General features: G+C 41.9%; 1 protein-coding gene across 5 annotated transcripts in view; it reads right to left on the bottom strand.

Annotated features, from left to right (window-relative positions):
• Positions 1 to 23,332, bottom strand: part of NUP210 (nucleoporin 210) — a 136,975-nt gene that overhangs the window by 23,104 nt on the left and 90,539 nt on the right. For all 5 annotated transcript variants that reach the window (XM_084839943.1, XM_084839944.1, XM_084839947.1 and 2 more), the window contains 8 exons: positions 22,513 to 22,593; positions 22,152 to 22,283; positions 20,605 to 20,763; positions 15,981 to 16,066; positions 14,607 to 14,781; positions 8,957 to 9,132; positions 8,013 to 8,230; positions 2,243 to 2,379 (listed from right to left, as the gene is read on the bottom strand). In XM_084839943.1, coding sequence (XP_084696069.1) covers positions 2,243 to 2,379; positions 8,013 to 8,230; positions 8,957 to 9,132; positions 14,607 to 14,781; positions 15,981 to 16,066; positions 20,605 to 20,763; positions 22,152 to 22,283; positions 22,513 to 22,593 — 1,164 coding nt within the window. The remainder of the gene's footprint in view (positions 1 to 2,242; positions 2,380 to 8,012; positions 8,231 to 8,956; positions 9,133 to 14,606; positions 14,782 to 15,980; positions 16,067 to 20,604; positions 20,764 to 22,151; positions 22,284 to 22,512; positions 22,594 to 23,332) is intronic.

The following is a 23,332-nucleotide window of genomic DNA, read 5'->3' on the forward strand; positions in this document are numbered from 1 at the left end:
GACGAATCTGATCTCATTTTTTGATCAAGTAACCTCCCTTGTGGACTGTGGGAATGCTGTAGACATCATATACCTCGACTTCACCAAAGCTTTCAACAAAGTGCCCCATGATATCCTGATGAGCAAACTAGCTCAAAGTGGGCTAGATGAAACAACGATCCGCTGGATCCACAGTTGGCTACAGAATCGGACTCAAACAGTGCTTATCAATGGGATCTTCTCAAACTGGGAAGAGGTAATGAGCAGGGTACCACAGGGCTCTGTCCTGGGCCCAGTGCTCTTCAACATTTTTATTAATGACTTGGAGGAGGAGGAAGTGCAGGGAATGCTGATCAAATGTGCAGATGACACAAAATTGGGCGGGATAGCTAATACTTTGGAAGACAGAAACAAAATTCAAAGTGATCTGGATAGACTGGAGCGCTGGGCAGAAAACAACAGAATGGCATTTAATAGGGACAAATGCCAAGTTCTGCACCTAGGAAAAAGAAACCAAATGCACACTTACAAGATGGGGGATACATGGCTCAACAACACTACAAGCGAGAAGGATCCTGGAATTGTTGTCAATCACAAGCTGAAGATGAGCCAACAATGTGATGTGGCTGCAAAAAAGGCAAATGCTCTTTTGGGCTGCATTAATAGAAGCATAGCTTCCAAATCCCGGGAAGTACTAGTTCCCCTCTACTCAGCACTGGTTAGGCCTCATCTGGAGTAATGTGTCCAGTTCTGGGCACCACATTTTAAGAAGGATGCAGACAAACTGGAGAGGGTTCAGAGGAGGGCAACAAAGATGATCAGGGGACTGGAAACAAAGCCCTATGAAGAGAGACTGAAAGAACTGGGCATGTTTAGCCTTGAGAAGAGAAGACTGAGGGGATTTATGATAGCGCTCTTCAAGTCCTTGAAGGGTTGTCACAGAGAGGAAGGCCAGGATCTCTTCTTGATCATCCCAGAGTGCAGGACACGGAATAATGGGCTCAAGTTACAGGAAGCCAGATTCCGGCTGAACATCAGGAAAAACGTCCTGACTGTAAGAGCGATACGACAATGGAACCAATGACCTAGGGAGGTAGTGGGCTCTCCCACACTGGAAGCATTCAGGACGAGGCTGGACAGCCATTTGTCAGGGGTGCTCTGTCTTGGATTCTTGCATTGAGCAGGGGGTTGGACTCAATGGCCTTGTAGCCCCTTCCAACCCTACTATTTTATGATTCTATGATTCTAAGTTTTGAAGATACAGTCGCTGAAAGATAGGTACTTTCAAAGTAAAATTGTAGTACACTTTAATCTTGTCAGTATTTAAATTTAAACATGCTGTTTCACCCCAAATAGAGTACCATTTAACTTAAAGCTATTTAGAAATTTGAAACATTTTAGCCCCACAAACAGATAAAGTTTGCCACATAAATATAATAATTTTTAAAAGCTAAGAATAAATATAGTGGGGTATAGTGACATGGGGTAGTATCCTATTGTGCCTGGGCGCTCGCAGCATGCATTGCTTGCACAATGGGGCTTTGGTGCTTCTAAAAATAACGAAAAATGAGTGGAAATGCTCGTTTCCAGAATGGGGCAGGTTAGGGGAGCTCGCAGAACAGCTCTGCTGAGCTGTCCCTATCCAGAAATAAGCATTTCTGCTGTTTTCTGTGGTAATTTTCAGACGTGCCAAAGCCCCATTTTGTAAGTGGTGAGTCCTCTGCAATGGAAGCAATGGAGGTAGAGTAGCCCCATTGGATATCACCCATGGTTGCTTTTGAAACAGATGATGGTTACAATCCAGAAAGGGTGTAACACACATGAATTTTCAAAAGGCGTTTTCCTCTCAGTAGCTGTTCCCAAATATTTGACACATGTGGGGTGTGTGTGTGTGTGTCTTAGTATGAATGTGTGTGTCATGCATGTGTCCAGAACAGGGATGGGGGACATGTGGTCCCCCAGAGGTTACTGGACTCCAAAATGAACTGGAGTCCAGTGGTCAGGGATGAAGGCAGTTGGCATCCAAAAAGATCTGACAGCCAAAGACTCCATACCTCTGGTATAGAACTACTTAGTGGGATACACACACACTATTTTTAAACTGCTCTCACAGAAAATCTCAAATTACTTTTTAAACTTGAAGGACTTTACAAAGCAGTGATGGGGGGGTCTGAGGAGGCAGCTGATGAGAAGGGTATTTCCTGTTCAAAACAAGATTCACTCAGAATATCAACAGTACAAAGGAAATTCAAAAGTCTCTCACCTCTTGATATGTCTTAAGTAGTCCAGGAACCTCATAATATATTGTAACAGTTCCAGAATTCCTTGCTACAGCTACTCCTGTCTTCGAATCCATCTGAAGAACACTGTTTAAAGAAGAACTCCATGTTCCTGACAAACCTGTGAAAAAAGGAGATTTGTAAAAAATAATCAGATTGTTACAGTCAGTCTCAATATACTTCATCCTTCTTTATGCAGGGAGTACATCTATTACATAATTTGAAAAATTTATTTGAAGTCAGAATTATGAGCCATGACACATACAGACTGGACAAACATGCATAAACATAAACATACACACACACACACACACACACACACACACACACAATCTCTCTCTGCAAAATCACGGTTTTGTAATCAAAGGCAGTTACCCATCCAGCAATGCACAATAGTATCCAAGTAGCAGTATCTAAGGAAGAGGACTGAAAGTCCCAGTCATATTCACTTGGTTATCTTTTTTTGCTGTGTATTGCAAAAGGGATATATTTCCCCTAAATATCAACTGCTGGGTGTTTTGCTTTTGTCTAACATCTTGCAGAAAGCCCCATATCCAGTTCAGTAACAGCAACAACCTTTGCTAAAGCCACTACGTGGCTGCTTCAACATCACCTTCAAGGCTGCTGCTTCTACTCAGACAGGAAGTACACAGACGGTATCTCTCTGGCCACAAAGAGAATGCTGAAGAACTCCTTCAGAGTAGGCTTAAGACTGCCCTACTCATTCAGCTCTAGCTATGACATGGATGCTGATCTAAATTGCTCCACACGCTTTTCTCCCAAAAAAGGTTTCCGTTCACATGAAGAAAACTGCCCCAGTTGCTCGTGAGCTACTATAGACAAATGGCTGACCTCCTAACCCTAGCAAACCTGCGGAGTAGTTAAATGGCTTCCATGTAACAAGCCAATTGCCTCTGAGGAGGTTATTCATAAACTGAAAAGCTCTCAATCCAATTCTGCCGCTGACTTGAGAAGGGACATTTCTGGTTGGACCAACTGAAGTATGGTGGGAAGGACGCAAGGGGCAGGGCCGGTGTCAACGGGAGGCATATCAGGCACCTGCCGAAGGCCCACACCCCACAGCGGCCCACTGGCAAGAGCCCCCTGGCGTTGTTGCTCTTCTTCGCCGTTGCAAGCTGCTTGTCACCTGCCGCTTGCTCTGGCCCAGACAATGGTGCTGGTGAGAAGCAGAAGCAGGCGATGCCCCTGCCTATTTGCTCACGGGCCCTCTGGTCATCAAGCAAGCAAGTGCTAGCAATGATGGGAAAGAGGATGAGGAGCAATAGCAGCTAATGACAATGGTGGTGAGAAGATAGACTCACTGACGAAGGGGGCCCGTTGAGAGTGTCTTGTCCAAGGGCCCTAAAAAAATAGGGTACCGGCACTGACAAGGGGTATAATTTGTATTGTATTTAGGATCTTTAGCATACTTTTCTTCAGTTACAAAAGGGATTACAGGAGTGGTTCACAAAAAAGATTTAATGCAACAACCCCGCCCCCAAATCAGCATAACAAAAAAATGGTGACCGATAGCAGAACCAGCAGCATTTACAAAGTGACGACAAAGATGAAAAACAACAAGGGTAAGACAGCTCAGGGTGAACTGTAGTTTTGCATTCTATTGTCTCAACTACACACACATAGGTAGAACTAGAAGTAAAGGCACAGCAGCGGTACGGTTGCCATCAGGCCATTTTTTTTAACCAGTCTGCCCACTTTTTCTATGCCTAGGCAAGCTGGGTATGGGAATGCTATCAATTTTTCCTGAAGTGCATTAATTACTGCACATGGATTTACTTTCTTTCTGATATAGTGGAATTATTTCGCATGTTGCAGCTGGCTCTGTCTTTGTCTGTGCATTGCCTGATATTTGGCTACAGCCAAACAAGCCCAGAACAACTGCGTGGTATGTCTTCTAGGCCAGCAACCTGGCAGCAACACACCGCCACCAACAGCAGGTCCACACAAACTTTAACCCACTCCCTCAGACCTCTCTCTCTACTCTATAAAGATCTATTAAAATCTGTATACAACATGGATGCAACAATGTTGACTTTATGTCAAAATTTCCTTCAAATCACGTAATATGCCTTGTGACCCACTTAGTATAAAAATTGGTCACTCTCTTTTTTGTATACATGTGGCAAAATGCAATTATATTAAATATATTATTTTAAAGATAAATAGAAATGACAATTGTTGTTGTTGTTCAGTCGTTCAGTCGTGTCCAACTCTTCGTGACCCCATGGACCATAGCACGCCAGGCCTCCCTGTCCTGCGCTCTCTCCCGGAGCGTGCTCAAGTTCATATTCATTGCATCGGTGAGGCTATCTAGCCATCTCATCCTCTGCCGGCCCCTTCTCCTTTTGCCTTCAGTCTTTCCCAGCATCAGGGTCTTTTCCAGAGAGTTTTCTCTTCGCATTAGGTAGCCAAAATATTGGAGCTTCAGCTTCAGTATCTGTCCTTCCAATGAGCACTCAGGGTTGATTTCCTTTAGGATGGACTGATTTGACCTCCTTGCAGTCCAGGGGACTCGTAAGAGTCTTCTCCAGCACCACAGTTCGAAAGCATCAATTCTTCGGCGCTCAGCCTTCCTTATAGTCCAGCTCTCACAGCCATACGTTGCTACTGGGAAAACCATAGCTTTGATTAGACAGACCTTTGTCGGCAAGGTGATGTCTCTGCGTCTTACTATGCTGTCTAGGTTTGCCATAGCTTTCCTCCCCAGGAGCAAGCGTCTTTTAATTTCATGGCTACAGTCACCGTCTGCGGTGATCTTGGAGCCCAAGAAAATAAAATCTGTCACTGCTTCCATTTCTTCCCCTTCTATATGCCAGGAAGTGATGGGGCCAGATGCCATGATCTTCGTTTTGTTAATGTTGAGTTTCAAACCAGCTTTCGCACTCTCCACTTTCACCCTCAACAAGAGGCTCTTGAGATCCTCTTCGCTTTCTGCCATTAGGGTGGTATCGTCTGCATATCGGAGGTTGTCGATAATTCTCCCAGCAAACTTAATTCCGACCTGTGATTCATCCAACCCAGCATTTCTCATGATGTACTTTGCATATAAGTTAAATAAGGAGGGTGACAATATGCAGCCTTGTCGTACTCCTTTCCCAATTTTGAACCACTCAGTTGTTCCATGTCTGGTTCTTACTCTTGCTTCTTGACCCTCGTACAGGTTTCTCAGGAGACAGGTAAGGTGGTCTGGTACTCCCATCACTTTAAGAATTTGCCACAGTTTGTTGTGATCCACATAATCAAAGGCTTTAGCGTAGTCAATGAAGCAGAAAGAGACGTTTTTCTGGAATTCTCTTGCTTTCTCCATGATCCAGCGAATGTTGGCGATTTGATCTCTAGTTCCTCTGCCTCTTCGAAACCCAGCTTGTACTTCCGGTAGTTCTCGGTTCGCATACTGCTGAAGCCTAGCTTGTAGGATTTTGAGCATCACCTTGCTGGCATGTGAAGTGAGCGCAATTGTGCGGTAGTTTGAACACTCTTTGGCATTGCCCTTCTTTGGAACTGGAATATAAACTGACCTTTTCCAGTCTTGCGGCCACTGTTGAGTGTTCCAAATTTGTTGGCATATTGAGTGCAGCACTTTAACAGCATCATCTTTTAGGATTTTAAATACCTCAGCTGGAAGACTGTCATCTCCGCTAGCTTTGTTGTTATTAATGCTTCCTAAGGCCCACTTGACTTCACTCTCTAGGATGTCCGGCTCAAGTTGAGTGACCGCACTCTCATGGCTATCAGGGACATTCAGCTCTTTCCTGTATAGTTCTTCTGTGTATTCTTTCCACCTCTTCTTAATCTCATCTGCTTCTGTTAGGTCCCTGCCTTCTTTGTCCTTTATCATGTCCGTCTTTGCACAAAACGTTCCCTTGAGATCTCCGATTTTCTTGAAGAGATCTCTAGTCTTTCCCATTCTGTTGTTTTCCTCGATTTCTTTGCATTGTTCATTTAAGAAGGCCTTCTTGTATCTCCTTGCTATTCTCTGGAACTCTGCATTCAGTTGGATATATCTTCCCCTTTCTCCCTTGCTTTTCGCTTCCCTTCTTTCGTCAACTACTTGTAAAGCCTCCTCAGACAGCCACTTGGCTTTCTTGCATTTCTTTTTCTTTGGGATGGATTGAGTTGCTGCCTCCTGAACAATGTTACGGACCTCCGTCCATAGTTCCTCAGGCACTCTGTCTATCAGGTCTAATCCCTGAAATCTATTCCTCACTTCCACTGTATATTCATAAGGGATATGATTGAGGTCATACCTGAATGGTTTAGTGGTTTTCCCTACATTCTTCAATTTAGGCCGAAATTTTGCAACAAGAAGCTCATGATCTGAGCCACAGTCAGCTCCAGGTCTTGTTTTGACTGACTGTATAGAGCTTCTCCATCTTTGGCTGCAAAGGACATAATCAATCTGATTTCGATATTGACCATCTGGTGATGTCCATGTGTAGAGTTGTCTCTTGTGCTGTTGGAAAAGAGTGTTTGCTATGATCAGCGTGTTCTCTTGGCAAAACTCTATTAGCTTTTGTCCTGCTTCATTTTGTACACCAAGGCCATGCCTGCCTGTTATCCCGGTGATTTCTTGACTTCCTACTTTAGCATTCCAATCCCCTATGATGAAGAGGACATCTTTTTTTGGTGTTAGTTCTAGAAGGTGTTGTAGGTCTTCATAGAACCGATCAACCTCAGCTTCTTCGTCATCAGTGGTTGGGGCATAGACTTGAATTACTGTGATGTTGAATGGTTTGCCTTGGATTCGTACTGAGATCATTCTATCGTTTTTGAGATTGTACCCCAGTCCTGCTTTTCCCACCCTTTTGTTGACTATGAGTGCTACTCCATTTCGTCTAAGGGATTCTTGCCCACAGTAGTACATATGATGGTCACCTGAATTAAATTCGCCCATGCCTGTCCATTTGAGTTCGCTGATTCCCAAGATGTCGATGTTCAGTCTTGCTATCTCATGTTTGACCACCTCCAGCTTACCTTGATTCATTGATCTGACATTCCAGGTTCCTAAACAATATTGTTCTTTACAGCATCGGACTTTCTTTTCACCACCAGACACATCCACAGCTGAGCGTCCTTTCGGCTTTGGCTCAGCCGCTTCACTCTTTCTGGCGCTACTTGGAAATACCCTCTGCTCTTCCCCAGTAGTATATTGGACACCTTCCGACCTGAGGAGTTCATCTTCCGGCGCCATCATATCTTTTAGCCTTGTGATACATTCCATGGGGTTTTCTTGGTAAGAATACTGGAGTGGGTTGCCATTTACTTCTCCAGTGGACCACATTTTGTCAGAACTCTCTGCCATGACCTGTCCGTCTTGGGTGGCGCTGCACGGCATAGCTTATGGCTTCACTGAGTTACGCAAGCCCCTTCGCAACAACAAGGCAGTGATCCATGAAGGGGAGAAATGACAATAGTTCAGAACAAATGGCATATTGATTTGATATAATTAAATATTGAGGAGCTGATTAAGTCTGTTCATCCCATTAGCAAGAGTAGGGGCTGACCTTTGATAGTGAACAACACAATGAATAATGTATTTGATTTTTGTGAACCACCCAGAGAGCTTCGGCTATTGGGCAGAATAGAAATGAAATATATAAATAAAAATATTTGATTGTTTTGAAGATCTACAACACAAACAACTGTACAAAGTTTCTATGACAACTTAATTTTGCTGGAGACTCTCTCTTTTATTTTTCAGTTGATGTCAATTATTGTTCAGTGATTTCTTACCTTCTTGATTGACCAGTGAGGAAGTTAAGCAAATAACATCGCCTATGATAACATCTCTGAGCTCAGGGTAGATGGCATGTTGCACAGGAAGTGGCACATAATCTGCAATATTGTTGTGCTCCACATCCCAAACCTTAAGCAAACTTAGGCCTACATTCATTGTTCGGATTATTAATGTGTTGTTGGATGCTCCCTTCCCAACTTGCACAAAATCATCTCTGTAGACAGAAATAAATAATAATAAAGATTTGTGATAGCAAAGGGGATAGAACATTTTATTTTATCTCTGAATGTCATAGGTACAGGAAGGTCAAAAGACAGCAGGTGAATATGACCACATCATTCACATGTTATCTAGCATGCAACAGATGTGTCAGCTACTAGATTTCCAATTTCTTTAGGATGCTTTAACAGTTCCTTATGCATATCTTTCAAGAAAACATTACAGAACATCCAAGAAAATATACATAGGATCAGATACCAGCCATGTATAAATAGATGTAATCAGTTGACCAGGGCTATTTATAAATGACTGGTATCTGATACTAGAGTCGGACACGACTGAACGACTGAACAACAACAACAACAATATTTAACTAGAAGTTCTGTAGAAACAAATGGATTTTTTCTAAATCAATGTGTTTAGGATTACCATTAATTCCAACTTGGGGTAGAAATGGTTTCAAGGAACTGATTTGGTCTGAATGGATGGAAGAATTGTACAGAGCATTCTTTCAGGCCAGCAATCTGTCTGGGCCACACCCACACCACCAGTACACCAGCTTTAAACCAACTCTTCTTTTTTCTTAATCTCCTAATTTATTGTGCTTAAACAGCTGGCCCAATGGAGACATCAGTTAATGAGGACTCAGTACCTTGAATTAGCACACATACTAATCTATTTATAACTCTTATAAAATTACTCCCCTGGTATTGACAATTACCTGTTGATTGCAAAGCCAAGCACAGCATTTTGTGAGTGGAAAATATCTCCAAAGTTGTCATGAAAGTAGATGGTCAAGGTCAAGGTCATACCCAATGGTAATGTCATTAATGCCTCGTGGTTGTGTGTGTGGAAAATCGGGTTCATGGATATTCTCAGGTAGGAAATGGGAGCCACCTGTATGATGTGATCAGTAGAAAATATAACATGACATCATTTTTCCTGTTGCCCAAGAGGCAAATAATCAATCATATCCATTTAGGTTTTGATCTTGACCCCTTATTTCACTATTAATAAACATTAATAAACACATTTGTGATCTTGACCCCACATTTCTAATAAACACATTTGGGATTTTGAACAATGTATATTATGCAAGCATGTTTATGGGAAGTATGTGTTGGATCAGGGCTAGCCCAAGCCATTTTGCTGCTTGAGGCAGAGCAAAAAACACCTCCTCCCCCTAAGACAAGGTTCATAATATCCGTGGCTGGTCAAGTTATGTTGGCACCTGTGGAAGAAAACCTGACCTTCCTGGCAGTAAAAATACAACAATCATAAATTAAATACCTAAAAATTTGGTGAACTTTCATGACACCCAAATTAGCTGCCTGAGGCAGCCGCCTCACTCTGGCTAATGGTAGGGCTGGCTCAGTGAATGGAGCAGAGTTCATGTTTAGCAAATTGGGCTTTCCTTCTTCCCTCTGCAGCCCTTGTGGCCCCTGAAATCTGTTCCTGGGGCTTGGGTTATCCTTGGGAATGGTGTGGGATATTGCGTGGGGTGCTTCATATGTGAATGGAGCAGCAGTTTAGGATCCAAGCCATTAATCCAAAACAAAATCCAATGCTCATGTGATAAAAGCCTCCCCTTTACAGCTTCTGTGGACATACAAGTTAAAGAAGTAATCTGCAAAACCTCCTTGATAAAAGGTAAAGGGGTTGCATGCCTCATTAGGTGGTTACATAAGGATAAGTAAAAAAAAAAAAGGATTGAAAAGAAAATTGATATTAGATGTATAGGTTCTACTAAGTGAACATAAAACCAGATATCTTAGAATCAGTTTCAAGTCCTTTTATAAATGACTTTTAGAGAACATGGAGTATAAATTTAGAAGATTTCTATTTAAACTATTTAAAAGTTCAACAGAGCTTCCAAGGCAGTTTACAAAATCACAATAAAATAGAAATGGTACCCAAAAGATAACAATCTTGGTGCAAGGCAGGCCTCTCTGGGGAGGGAATTGCACAAACGTTGTGCCATCACTGAAAGGCTCTCTCTGGTCACCACTTGCCATACTTCAGATGGGAGGACCTGGAGGAGAGTCTATGGAGGGGACGTCAATTCACGGGCAGGTTGGTATGGCAGCAAATGTTCCTTCAGGTACCTGGGTCCTAAGCTAACTAGGGCTTTGAAGGCAAGCACCAGTACTTTGAATTGTGCTTAGAAATGGCCCAGAAGCCAGTGAACCAGTGGACTCCACAGGAAAGTTCTTTCGATACTGGCAAGATATGTTCTCACAAACTGGTCCCAGTCAATAACCTGGCAGCTGTATTTTGAACTAAGAGAAGTTTCAGAACAGTCTTCAAAGGCAGCTCATCTCATACAATGCATTACAGTAATCAGTCTTGGATATTCCCAGAGCCTGGAGAACTGGACAGAGATAGCCAAGCGATCTCTGTCCAGAAGAGACTGCAGTTGTCACACCAGCCTAAGCTTATGAGAGGCAACTCTTGCCATTGAGGCTACTTGGGCCTCCAGTGACAAAACTGGATCCAGGTATATCCCATTCCCCAGACTATGAACTTGATCCTTTAGGGGATGTGCAACCTCAACCAGAACAGGTTGGATACCATCTCTCTGAACAGACAAATCAGCTGCCCACAGAACATCTGTCTTGTCAGGATTTTCATCTGTCTCAGGCCTGTACAAATTCTGGCACACCAAGCTGAATGAAGCCCACTATGAGCTCAGTAAACCACTTTTGCTGTTTGACTGAGACTGCAAACAAAGATAGGCTGTGAAGCACTTGGTAGGCTATAATATATTGGTGGTAGGCTGCATTTTGTTTGGTGAGTAACAAGTTGTTCAAGGCCTGATCTATCTGTTTCATCTTCCCATGTTTCGTCTATTTAGTGATGGCTGCATCATGTATTCAGTTCAGTTCCTCCAATTGCTACCTTCCAAACAGTCTAAATGGCCATGTCTATTATGTCAATGAATCTGCAAACAGTTTATGATCCCCCCCCCCATTTTTGTTATTAATTAATGAAGACAAACCTGTCTGAGGTATTTAGGTTAACTATCAAAAAGGGAGGAAAAAAGAATTTTGTTAGTACTGCTTTGAAAACAAATGAGGGAAACCTAAAGAAACAACCCCAACGCCTCCACAACCTTTTCCTGCTTAAGACCGTTATGGTGAAGTCTCCCTCCAAGCCTACCCTGAAACAAGGTCCTTCTCTTTTTCTTTCCTGTTAGGCTCTGGTAGAGTTTTATGTTTTGTTGCAAAATGTACATATACTCTAAAAAAATGGATGGGTTTGGCCTGAAGCAAGAAGAATTTTTAGAGACCGTAAAAGGTGTCCAAAAAAACTGATATATATATAGCTCTCTTCTGTATTAGTCGATATTACAGTATCAGTACATATCCCCTTTGACTTGGACAGCTAATAAAAGCATTTTCAAGAACATTTTCAAGCTGGTTTTACATTTAATTCTCTTGAGCAAGTGACAAGTCTGATATTACTATAGATTTTTTTTAAAGTATCTAGACTGGACCATTTTCAGCAGAAGTAGAGCATACCTCTTGCCAAGCTACAGCATATATTTTGTTCCCACCATTTATTACCTCTAAAGAGTAGACGTAGTGTTAGTGTTTTCCAAACTTCCAATGGCTGAGGTACACATTTTCTTAATCAAATTAGAAGAAAAGTTTATTCTTTAGAGGAAAGAGAACTCTTTAGTCTTTGATCCAAAAACACACATGTAAGAAAACGAATATGAATTTCCACCCTCTGCAGCTGGAATAAAAATGTCTTTACTGACTCGCAAAGGACAATTAGGGAGAGCCATCTGATCTTCATGGGGCAACATTGGTTGCCCTAGCACACTGGATCAGGAACACTGTTCTCTCTCCTTGTCACTATTTAGTGTTCCAGATATTGGGGTTGCTCTCCTTACCATCTACTTGCAGGCAGATTCAAGACCTAGGGACTGGACTATGTCAGGACTGAGCCATAGGAAGTGTCCAATATGAGCTAGGAACTGAAAACTAGGAACTAAGAGTTGAGCCAGGGAGACTGGACCAAAACAATATGTGAAAGCACAATAGAGGCAGGAAGACCTCTGTGATCAGGTGAGGTCCCAGTCCAAACAGAAAGCCATTTATAACCCTTCCCATCCTGTCTAGGAAGGCCCAATGGCAAGTAAGCATGGGTGGGACTCTGGCAAGTCCAGAGCCTGAGATTACTTTACAGCCCAGGCAGATGTACCAACCTGCAGTTCTGTGGCTTGCTGCATGGAGCAGCTACGCACAGAACCAAAGCTCCCCAATACTAGCTCTGGCAGCTCCTTACTAGGACTAGGCGGCTCCCTCCCCCTCCATTTCTTCCCTGGAGCTAGTCTCGCTTCTGCCTCTCTAATGAATAGCCAAAGTTTCATGGTCTGTTTGAGAAGCCATCCTAGCTGCCTCCCCCTTCTCAACAGACCCAGTTGAGAGGAAGAAAAGCAGTAGTAGTGGGGTTGCGGTGGGTTCTGAGCCTGTTCGGTGTCCCTTCCTGCAGCCTGCCCAGGAGACCACAAGCTGGTCTCACATTGTGACTTGGTCTGTGCCCCTGGCCATCCTGCTGAAAGGTTCAGAAGACACCGGAGGGGGCAAGTAATTCCTTGGGCATGGCCTCTGGGCCCCTGCCCAAGCCTGTGGCCCCCTAAATGGAGTGTAGTTTCCCCCCTCCCATCCCTGTCTTGGGTTCTGCTCCAGCTATTCACGACTAAGGTGGGATGGAACTGACCATGGAGGATGGGAGGGAAAAGCTCACTGGGCGAGGGTCATGAGGGCTGCAGTTTCTTTGGCCAAGACCTAAAATAGAGTTGCTTACTATTCTTAAAGATTTTGAGATGCAGTTACACATTAGGGAGTTCATACATGCATGCTACAAGGCAGAAGGTTCTACAGCAGGGGCAGGGAACCTCAGATCTGGGAGCCAAATCTGGCCCACTGAGTTTCCCAGAGGACCACACCTCTTCCCCTGGTCCCATCCCTTTCCCGCAACCACCAATCATGAGGTAATTTCTCAGCTTTGCAGCAGTTTTCTCCTTATTCTAAAAGGTTGAAAAGCCTCTCTTAAGGCTGAGTTATGTAGAGTAAGAGCTTTACTCTACAATAGGCTTTATGCTATAAGCTACCATTTCTATTTTTTGTTTCCACTCCTTTTGCCTTTGTCCCCACCCAATTTGGCCCTGCCCATCACTGGAATGTGGTCCTTGATAGCTTATTTGAAATTGAATTTGGCCCTTGGGCTGAAAGAGGTCCCCCCACTCCCTAAGAATGGCCCACGCTTATGCCACCTTGCCTACTTGCACCAGGAGGTGCAGCAAACTCCTTTGGAGGTCTAGCATGACTGTGGAGAATGAAATGCTGGGAGCAAGGGTGCAGTGTGCACAGGGGACAACAGTTATGTGCAAGCGATCCTATGCAGTCCCATGTCTCCCCTATTTGGAGTGGGGCATGGAAAATTCTCATAACAGTTGCAAAAAGAAGTATCTGAAGTACTCATTTTCCTACAGATGTATCTGATCCTACCTGTTTCTCAAGCACATAAATTACTCACAATAAATGGGTATGCCAGCTGGAGTCCAGTGGAATGAGCTTTTGGAGATAACTTTGCTGCTATGTAGCACACAAGTCTAGTGTTTCCAACACATTTTAATATCCCCAAGCCATACTTATTTTGATGCTTGCAGACGTCTTTGTGCGATCCAAATAGAAGGAGACTGCTAGCAAATACAGGGTCTTTCCTTATTGTGATCATTTTCAAGGGGGTGGGCGGGAATACACCCCTGTTAAGCCTACATCCTATATGATAGTCTGATATAACTCTAGGGCAAAACAATGGCTCCAGCGTGAGAATCACTTTTTTCCAGAAATAATGGAATGCACCTCTGCATGTTAAGTTTAGAAGTTCAGCAAGGTGAAGTAATGATCACCAGGAATAGGCAGCTTTCAAGGAGAAAGGCTTTAATGAGCACGAGAAGAATTATCTGTTACAGCTTGTACAAAATGTTGCTTAAGTGCATTCTACATGTCCTTTTGTATGTCCATATCCTCCACCATCCATTTTAAAAATTATTAGATTTGTGTACAGCAAAAGAGGTTCAAACATCAGTAAGTGCCATGTGTACCTATCATTTCTTAATTCTGGTCACTGCTACTATGTTAATCTTTTCTAAATGCACAACGCCACAGAATAATATCCGTGCTTTGCCATTCTGTTAAAACAGAATAGGAGGCTACTCTTCACTTGATGCCTTCCAAAATCGAAGCTTCAATTACTTTCTCCAGTTGGAATCATGGGAAATTATGATTTTAAACAGAGCAAATGGCATTCACCCTGGCAGCATCCTAATCTCACTGAAAGGAACTGAAAAATACTACCTTGACGGCAACAATAAGGGTCTGGTTGATTCCAAATGGCTCTTGTGAAATTACTTCTATTGTTGATATTCCTATTAGGGATCCAGAATGAAGAAGGCCGCTCTCATCAGTCTGGACCACAGGGACTCTGTCTTGACCATCCAGCACACGGTAACTCAGGGAAGCAACTCTGTCCCTTAATGAAACAAGTAAGTAAATATAAATAAACCCAGCATAACACTCCCTTAAAATGCAAAGACCAATGTTTACAGCATAATTTTATATAAACTGTGTTGCCATTTGTTGGCACCTTGCTGTTATACACCCAAAAAAGCATTTTTATCTAAGATTCAAAGGTCAGATTTTGATTCAAGCCTCCTTGTAAGACGTCTTATCTGTGCTTGTGCATATCTTACAAACTACTTGCTCTCCTGCAGTGTCATCAGTCACGGATGTAAACCTGATTCAGAATACTAATGGACAAGACTACAGGATGCTTCCTTCAGAAGCATTCTGTGTAAATAGCCTTCTGAGTGAGATTAGTCTGCTAGGGTCAATGTTGATAGTAAAGATAGAGACAGGGGTATGGCTAAGTAGATCTCAGTAGTTTCCTGGAAATTATTTGTACATAATATTGATTTAAAAAAAAAAAAAAATATCTCCATGGCATTGCTGTATAAGACACTAAACATAAATAGTGCAGAGACTAATATAACTTATATGTAATCTACATGGCACATAACAGTATTAGCTTTCTAATTCAGCCAGAAGTACAGATTTTCTTTATAAAAATAACTAGCTGCTGGGCAGTATGCATAATCCTGTACTAAGACAGTAGAAAGGGTAAAGTTATTGGGATTTAATCAAACAAAAAAAGGGTTGTTGTTGTTTTGCTCAATGTACATTATTTTTATTAGCAGTTCCATTTTAATGTAAAGCACAATGCACTAAATAAATGGACTTTGAGCCAACATCTAGAAGGTCTTCCTCATCAATTCAAGCTTCAGCTTGTCAGAGCAACAAAGGTCAATCAGGCAAGGAAGACACAATAAAGCCATGTTGGGGGATTTATTTTGTTTATGAAGCCCAACAGCAATGCCCATATTTTGCTGTATGCTTTATATCTTGGCCTGTTCCAAAGCTATTAACCAGTTTCCCAGTTTGGAAAAAAATGGGAAACTATAGTTAATGGACGAGTCCCTGGTTTGTTCACTCTCACCATGAAGGGAGGAGCAAAGGAACTATATGCTCAACCACAAGACTTATTCATATCTTGGCTTATTAAGCCAAGACATGATCTTTCAAACCAGCCTGTTACTCTGCCTCCCCCTCAACTCCTTTCTAGCTTTCATTTAGAAGACCCTGCTACAAGATTACAATGTGAAGATCACCTACCTGTTTGTTTGAACTTTAAAAAAAGAGTTCGGTGACATTAAGATCTGTCCTACTTCTACACCCATAATAACTAGTTTCTCAAATACCTACAAAATGAAACAATTTTTAAAGGCCTTTATAAAAGTAATAAATAACTACACAGACTATTTCATCTTCAAACAACTAAAAGAAAATTATTAACAAACGAATGTAACACATGAAAGGGAAACACTGATTTTAATATAGAAAGATACTTATCTTTAATGCAATATTCAGAAGAGAATTGAGAAACACTGAGGCATTGCTTAACTTTGAAAAGACAAGTAAGTCCTTTAATGTCAGTCGACTTAGTTGCATGCTAAATATAAAAACAGGGAAAATCTCCTATCATAGATAAGTATTAATAGAAAAACTGAAACAATTTGTAACTGTAAAGTAATCCTTTCGGTTCCTCTCTCAGTTGATACCCCCATCATGGTCAGATTGCACAGGATGTCTTTCCAAGAGTTTTAGATTACAGCCAAAACAATATTAATTTTATATGTACTATGAGAAGTTAAGGTCCCCATCTCGGTGGGCAGTTCCTGTTGTGCTCCATGCTAGGGTGGCAGAGGGTAAGAAGGGAATCTATGGACCCATCATGGCTGGGTGGCTTATCCATCCTTCTCAGATGCTGCACGGGGAACAGCTGTTGAGGGGCTTATAAAGAGACTGGTTGGAGACATGCAGGAAGGCGTTGGTGACAAAGGATGGGCAAAGGAGGGAAAATAGTATGTATTATTGGATTGCCCTCTGCCCAATAACTTCCACCATCCAATATTTATTTGGGGGAAACTTGGAGCAAGGAAGTACGCATGTATTTAGTGACTACATCGTCTCATTAAAATGCATAGGCCCCACCTGGGCTGTGTGGTGGGATATAATTTTTTCAATTTTAGAAAATGTATATACTACTTTTAATTTAAAAACAAAAAATCCCAAAGCAGTTCACAAAATAAAAAGAAAATTCCATAAAATCCATCAATAAAATAAAATATCTCATTCAAAACAACCAGGGATAGCTGGCAATGCTAGCAGTCAGGAAAATGCCTGGGCAAACAAATATGTCTTAAGCTGTCAACAGAAACACCCGACACTAGGTCCCCACCAGATCTCGATGGGGAGAATGCAATACAATAATAAATAATTCTGCATTGCTTTTGCTTTAGATACAGTATTGACACTGAAATAAATAGGAGGAATAGTATAAATCTCCTCATAGGAAGTGGAGAGTTCAGATGCACGTAAGGGTCAAACGAAATGTTCTTCTGATCATGCATAGTGAAGCTATGCATGATAACTTTTTTACTCCAGTGTAAGCATGCATGGCCCCTATTCAGACTGGGACTGTGGTGCTCATGCATGTGTTAAACATTCCCTCATCTATTTTGTCCTGAAATTCCACTTCCAGCCAGTGTGTGTGTGTGTGTGTGTGTGTGTGTTTAAAAATATTTAAAAAACTTCCATTCATTCAAACAGAGACTTTTTCCTTTTTTTCTACACTGGTGTGTGTGTGTGTGTGTGTGTGTGTGTGTCTGAATTTCAGGACAAAAATGGGGAGGGGAAAGGTTTAACCCCCCCCCCCCGAGTGTCACAGCCGTGATCTAGATAGGGGTTGTGCGAGCTTACACTGTGGTAAAGAAACCTATCATACATAGCCTCACTATGTGTGAGTAGAACATTAAATATGGCCCTATTTCCCAAATGGAATGTGAATTCTGGAAACGTCTGGGGCTGGGTTGCCAGAATAGTGGGTTGGGAAAAGGGGATTTCATTCTCACATAGATAAGGTTTCAGACAGACAAATTCCACCGGTGGGCTACTTAGCTAAAATGCCCAGGAAACACTGCTGAATACTACTGCTAAGTAAACAGATGTTGCACAAGTGGGGCACAATAGGTCAATATTTTATTTTTCTTTCTTTGTATCTTTGCCGAACATATAATGACATCGGGTGGAATCCAGTCTAAGCCTCCTATGGACAGAAGGGCTCCTTCCGTCTGCGAGAGGCTTCTGATTCAGTGGTAAAATTATGCTGGTGGAAGGAGCAGAGGTGGTCTTTGTTGATATTCCCTTCTCTTTGCAGTCCCCTATTCCCCCCAAAATCTGCTCTGGAGGGTTGGGACACACACCCCGCCCTCCTGGAACAGTGGGAGAGGTGGTGCTGAGGGCTGGGGAGGAAGGAATGAATCAGTGGAGATTGTCTCCTTCTGTTTCCACCATTGTGAGCAGAACTTCATTCGGGGGGCTGCTTCTGCAGGCAGAACAAAAGTTAGATCCAACCCACTGATTCTTTCTGCTAACAAAAGTGCTGCAAACATGGTATACAAGGGATATTTTTAAAGCTAGTCCTGATTTATGACATTTCGAACTAAGTGCCATTACCCACTACAAAAAGAGCTCTAACTACATGTTCGTGCTGGGATGACCTAAAAATGCCATTTTAAAAGTGGTTGTTATTAAATATCAATACCTTAATGCAGTCACTGTTGATTTTTTTTAAAAAAAATTCAGTATGATGGCATGCATAAAACTTAAAGCTTTCCTGGAACCACATGTATCCAATTTGCAGGCAGCATGCAAACTGACATAATTTAAGTATCAGGTGCACAGGATCTCGGACAGCAAATCCTAAGTGTTCTTTTGTTGTAAGTGCTGTAAGTGATTGTTAAAGGCTTGTCTGTAAAATTGGTTTCTGAGTCATAAAAGCATTCTGCTGAATGTAAGATGCAACCCAGGCATGTTTTCATGATTCTCCATCCCACACATACTTTTGTCTCCTATTGTTTCTATGACAGGATTCTTAGCTGTCATAGTGCACAAATTAAGGGAAAAAAGTATCTGGTAAAAGCAGGGGGCAACTGCAGCTAGGCAGAGTACATGAAAGCAGAAGTCCAGGCCGCCTTGATGCTCTCTGCCAGTTGAGTAGGATACACTCATATCTTCATGTCTCTTTAGCTGTGCACTTCACAACTCACTGGGAGAATAACTGGATCTGGATTTGCATATACATAAAACTGCAATCTTCAAATGTCTTACACTTGGTCTTTTTCGTGTGTGTGTGTGTGTGTGTGTGTGTGTGTGTATATATATATATATATATATATATATATATACACACACCTGTTTTTTCCCCTCCTGAAGCAAGTACACTTACAGAAATTGCAATTTTAATATGTACATGAGGAAAAACGTAATCCATCTGAATACTGCACAGGTAAGTAATTCAAAACTAACCCTGATGACTGGTCTTTAAGATGATGGAAACCATCCAGACCTCATTTACACGTTATAGCCAACTTTAATTATTTAGCTCTATGAAAATGTCCCTTCAGTTTCATTCATCTCACTGAAATTCCAAGTACACTTTTTTCAAATTAAGATCCAATGAATTTAATGGAATTTAGACTGCAATAACTGTGTTAAGACTGAGGTGCCAGAGTCACTGAAGACTTAGCTGTTGACTATAATTGGATGATATCAGCAACCAGAGAGCTTCAGAATAAGTGCTTAATGCAGGTCTGATATGGATTTGGAATTTTTTTGTGAACTTAACTCAAGAAAACTCAAACACCTGTGGAAAATCTGAAACCCGGCTGCAAGTGGGGTCCTTCCTGATGTTGGCAGGCTTATGGTATGTGTTGACATGGGTGCATATTGCACTGCCATATTCCTCTATATGCCCACACCTTATTAATATAAGGCCTTGTATCTAGGAATGTCTGTTGCAGGGAAATCCGGCCTTTTCTGGGTTTGCTGGACTTCCGCAGCACGCCCGACTTGGCTTGCATTTGTGAGCTGAGCCGTGCATTTCCCCTGAATTACAGGGACTTTTAACATGTGTGTGTTTTTGTCTCTGCCATAATTTGTGCAAATAGCAATTTGTGCAAATTACGACCACAAATTGCACAAATTTGTGCAAATTCAAAATAGTGAAAATCTGCTACCTGGCCCGATTTGCTGAGGACTGAGTTGAGCCAACTAGTGGCAGAGGAGTCAAAATCTGGGGGGGGGGGCGAGCCAACAAAAGCTCATTGAATTCTACTCCACAACTTGATTTCTCTGATATCCCTACTTGTATCACATGATTGAAATACTGCAATTAGAATTGTATGAGAATTTTGCTGCACTGGTCTAATGCTGTGATGCATTAAATTCAGGACTGTGTGTACTGTACACCAAGGAATACCAAAATCCTATAACAAGAAGAACTGAATTTGGAACCTCAAGATTATGCAAATTAAACTAATTTTTCCCATATTAACATGCCTTTAGTACTTCTACTAGTTAAGGGAAGGGAATAAGATGTTGCATGATAGTTATGCCACACTTCTTGTCCAGTAGTCACTCCTCTGGCTTTAGAAACTTCATCAGTCTCTAAACTGATTTCCTTTCCTTTCAGCCTATCTTCACAAGCACAGTGTAAACAAACAAACAAACAAACAGCTTCAGGTCCACATGGTGATAAATTTGGTGGCCACAGTCATTTTGCACACTTTTTTCCTGTGCTTATGTGGAATTGTGAGACACATGCAGCTCTAGTGACATTACACTCAAAGATGACTGTTTTTCACTGTGCATAAGAGACTATATTTGAATAACAGACCTGTATTTGGATTTCATCTGACAATTCTCTTGCCATGTGATAAAATTGTCCAGCTGAAGGGTCAAGGGCTTTCACAACAACCTTCAAACCTGTTCTTCCTTTCCCTTTACCATAAACATCCATAGCAAAGTTATTTTGGGCAGAAAACAGAAGAGAAGCCTGAAAGACAAAATATTAATCTAGGCAATGAAGGAATTCCACTCAATATCTTGGCGCTGATATCCTCCCTCCCAACCTCTTTAGACGCCAGACCTTCTCAGCTCTGACCACAGAATCTACTATCACTAGAAGCCACCCTGTAAATTCAGGCATAGCTGTGTAATTATGATAGAACTGTAGAATTAGAAGGGATCTCAAGGGTCATCTAGTCCAACCCCTTGCCAATGCAGGATACTTGCCATTACATCACCCCTTATAGGTGGTTGTCCCGCCAATGCTGTACACTAGGGTTGCTGCCAAATTCCTGCTCTCAAAGGCAATCGAGAATTACCTAATTCCAATTAGTTCTCAATAGGTCCAGCAAATCCCCCTATCATCAGTCTGCCGATGACTGGTCTTGCCCAAAGTGCCTTAGGCACCAAAGATGACTGATGTTATCAGCCCATGCAAGCACCGAAAGGCCCCTCTCCAGGCTGTGGTCTGCAACATGTGGAACTGACCCTTGCTTCCATCACTGCCAAATGTGCTCTGCTGACGATAGAGGTGGCAGGAGAGGCTCAATCTGTGTGGCCTTTTGAGACTTCTATGTATGGGAACTGCAGATCTCATGAAGCTGCATGACTGCACATGTGCATAGTTTATGAACTGCTCAGAGAGCTTTGGCTATGGGACGGTATAGAAACGTAATGAAAGAACGAATGAATAGTCTTCAGCTTGCAGGACAAGAGCCTCTTGCGATCCCCACTCAAGAGCTACCTGGTAGGGGTGAGACCAGATCAATGCCACAGCTTACCCAGATATCTCTAGACACCATTTCTGCACAAACCCCAAGCCAACCTTGACACAAGAGTCCTGTTGGTTTCCCCTCTCTCTGAACGATGCCTACTGATGCTTTGATACACCAGGAGACTGGCGCACAGTTTGCTTCCATGGATGAGCTTCTCATAAAGGAAACAGAAGGGGTGTACCAGAGACATTGCAGGCAACAGGTATTGCCAAGAGAAACAGGCAACAGGTATTGCCAAGAGAAACAGGCAGAAGAATGGGTTAATGCAGTTGCACTTGGGAAGGGAAGCTTCTAAGACCAAAAGCCAATCCTTCTGCAAGCAGGAGCGAAAGACACCAACAGTCTTTGGGGAAAAAAACACGAAGGAAGAAGATATGACCTACAGGCACAATTGACTCTGGAGCCTGAAACATGGACACTGGCCTGATGAATGTAGCTGACATCTAGGTAGGCTACCAGCAAACTGCATATCAAAGTAAATACACTGACGGGTGAAGAACCATGCATGTGACTCAGAAGTTTTCTTCTAACTTCACCCTGCCAATTTAACTTCTTGAGAAAGTTTAGAAATTAAATCACAATATGGAAATTACGAGTTTACCTCACTGAATCTTGATTTGACATCAAGGATATCCCTCTTAGTGACAGACCAGTGAAATGTTAATCCTGGCATTGCACTGCCAAATGAAAATGGAGTCGGATTGCTGGTGATGCCCATGGCGTACACTGGCATCTGGAAGAAAAGCAGAGGTTTACCCCATTCTAAAAAAGAAATTACAAAACCCCCAGCATGTTTTTAAAAAACTTATAATCACAAACACGGAAGAAGTGAACATGTGATAGGAATATGATGCTGTATTAAGTTACCAATTATATTATACCATCAAAGGTCTATTTTATTTAGACATAAAATAGCAACCAACAGAAAGAATGAAATACCAAACAGCTGTAATTTGATTCACCTGAGTGCCAGTTTTCATTCGTGTAATGGGTACGTGGATTCTAACAGCCTCAAGCTGAATTACCTCAACTTCAACTTTATCCTAAAAGGAAAGACAGAAAGTCCAGCGTAAATTCAATTAATTGCGCTCTAGAGGTACATTTTCATTTCACCTCAGTATCTTTTGAATTACTCTATTTACAGAGAGAAATGCAGACTTTTTCTTAACTACCTTTAGGATAGCGACATTATTTTCATTCTTGTTCTAGCCTGCTTCATCATTAAGGCTCAGGGCAGACAACAATTAACACTTAAACCAATAAAATAAGAATAAAAATACTGTACATTAAAAGTTCACACCACTTAGTAGTTTAACCTTGACCAGCACAGGCTAGCCCTCATTAGAAAGTCTGACAAGATCTTAAGTTCAGGCTTAGGTTTCAGGGCAGATAGTATTTAACACTTCATCATCCAGAACAGGTTTGCTCAAATTAAGACATTTAAGAATGTCTTACGTTCAGGCTTTGGGGAATCATGAAAGAAGGGAGTTGTGTATTGAAGAGGGTTGCTGGAGAGAAATCTGCAACAGATTCAAATGAGTTCAGATTTCTATGAATTTGACCTGTGGATTCTGCAGCAGACTGGCTTTTTCTAAGTTATGCAGACTTTTCTTCTTTTTCTTTTTGGGGGAATTTTTGCAAATGCCCATTAGTGCAAATGTGCATTTGCAAACAGGAACGAAATTCTCGTACAAAAAAAATCCAATTCCGTCAATGAGCAGAAGATGGAACGAAAAACACCTGACAATCCATAAAACATACATCCCTAGCATTGAGGAAGAA

This window comes from Heloderma suspectum, chromosome 2 (genome assembly GCF_057233095.1).
Source record: "Heloderma suspectum isolate Gila_16-S chromosome 2, 16-S_ref, whole genome shotgun sequence".
Lineage (NCBI taxonomy): Eukaryota > Metazoa > Chordata > Lepidosauria > Squamata > Helodermatidae > Heloderma > Heloderma suspectum.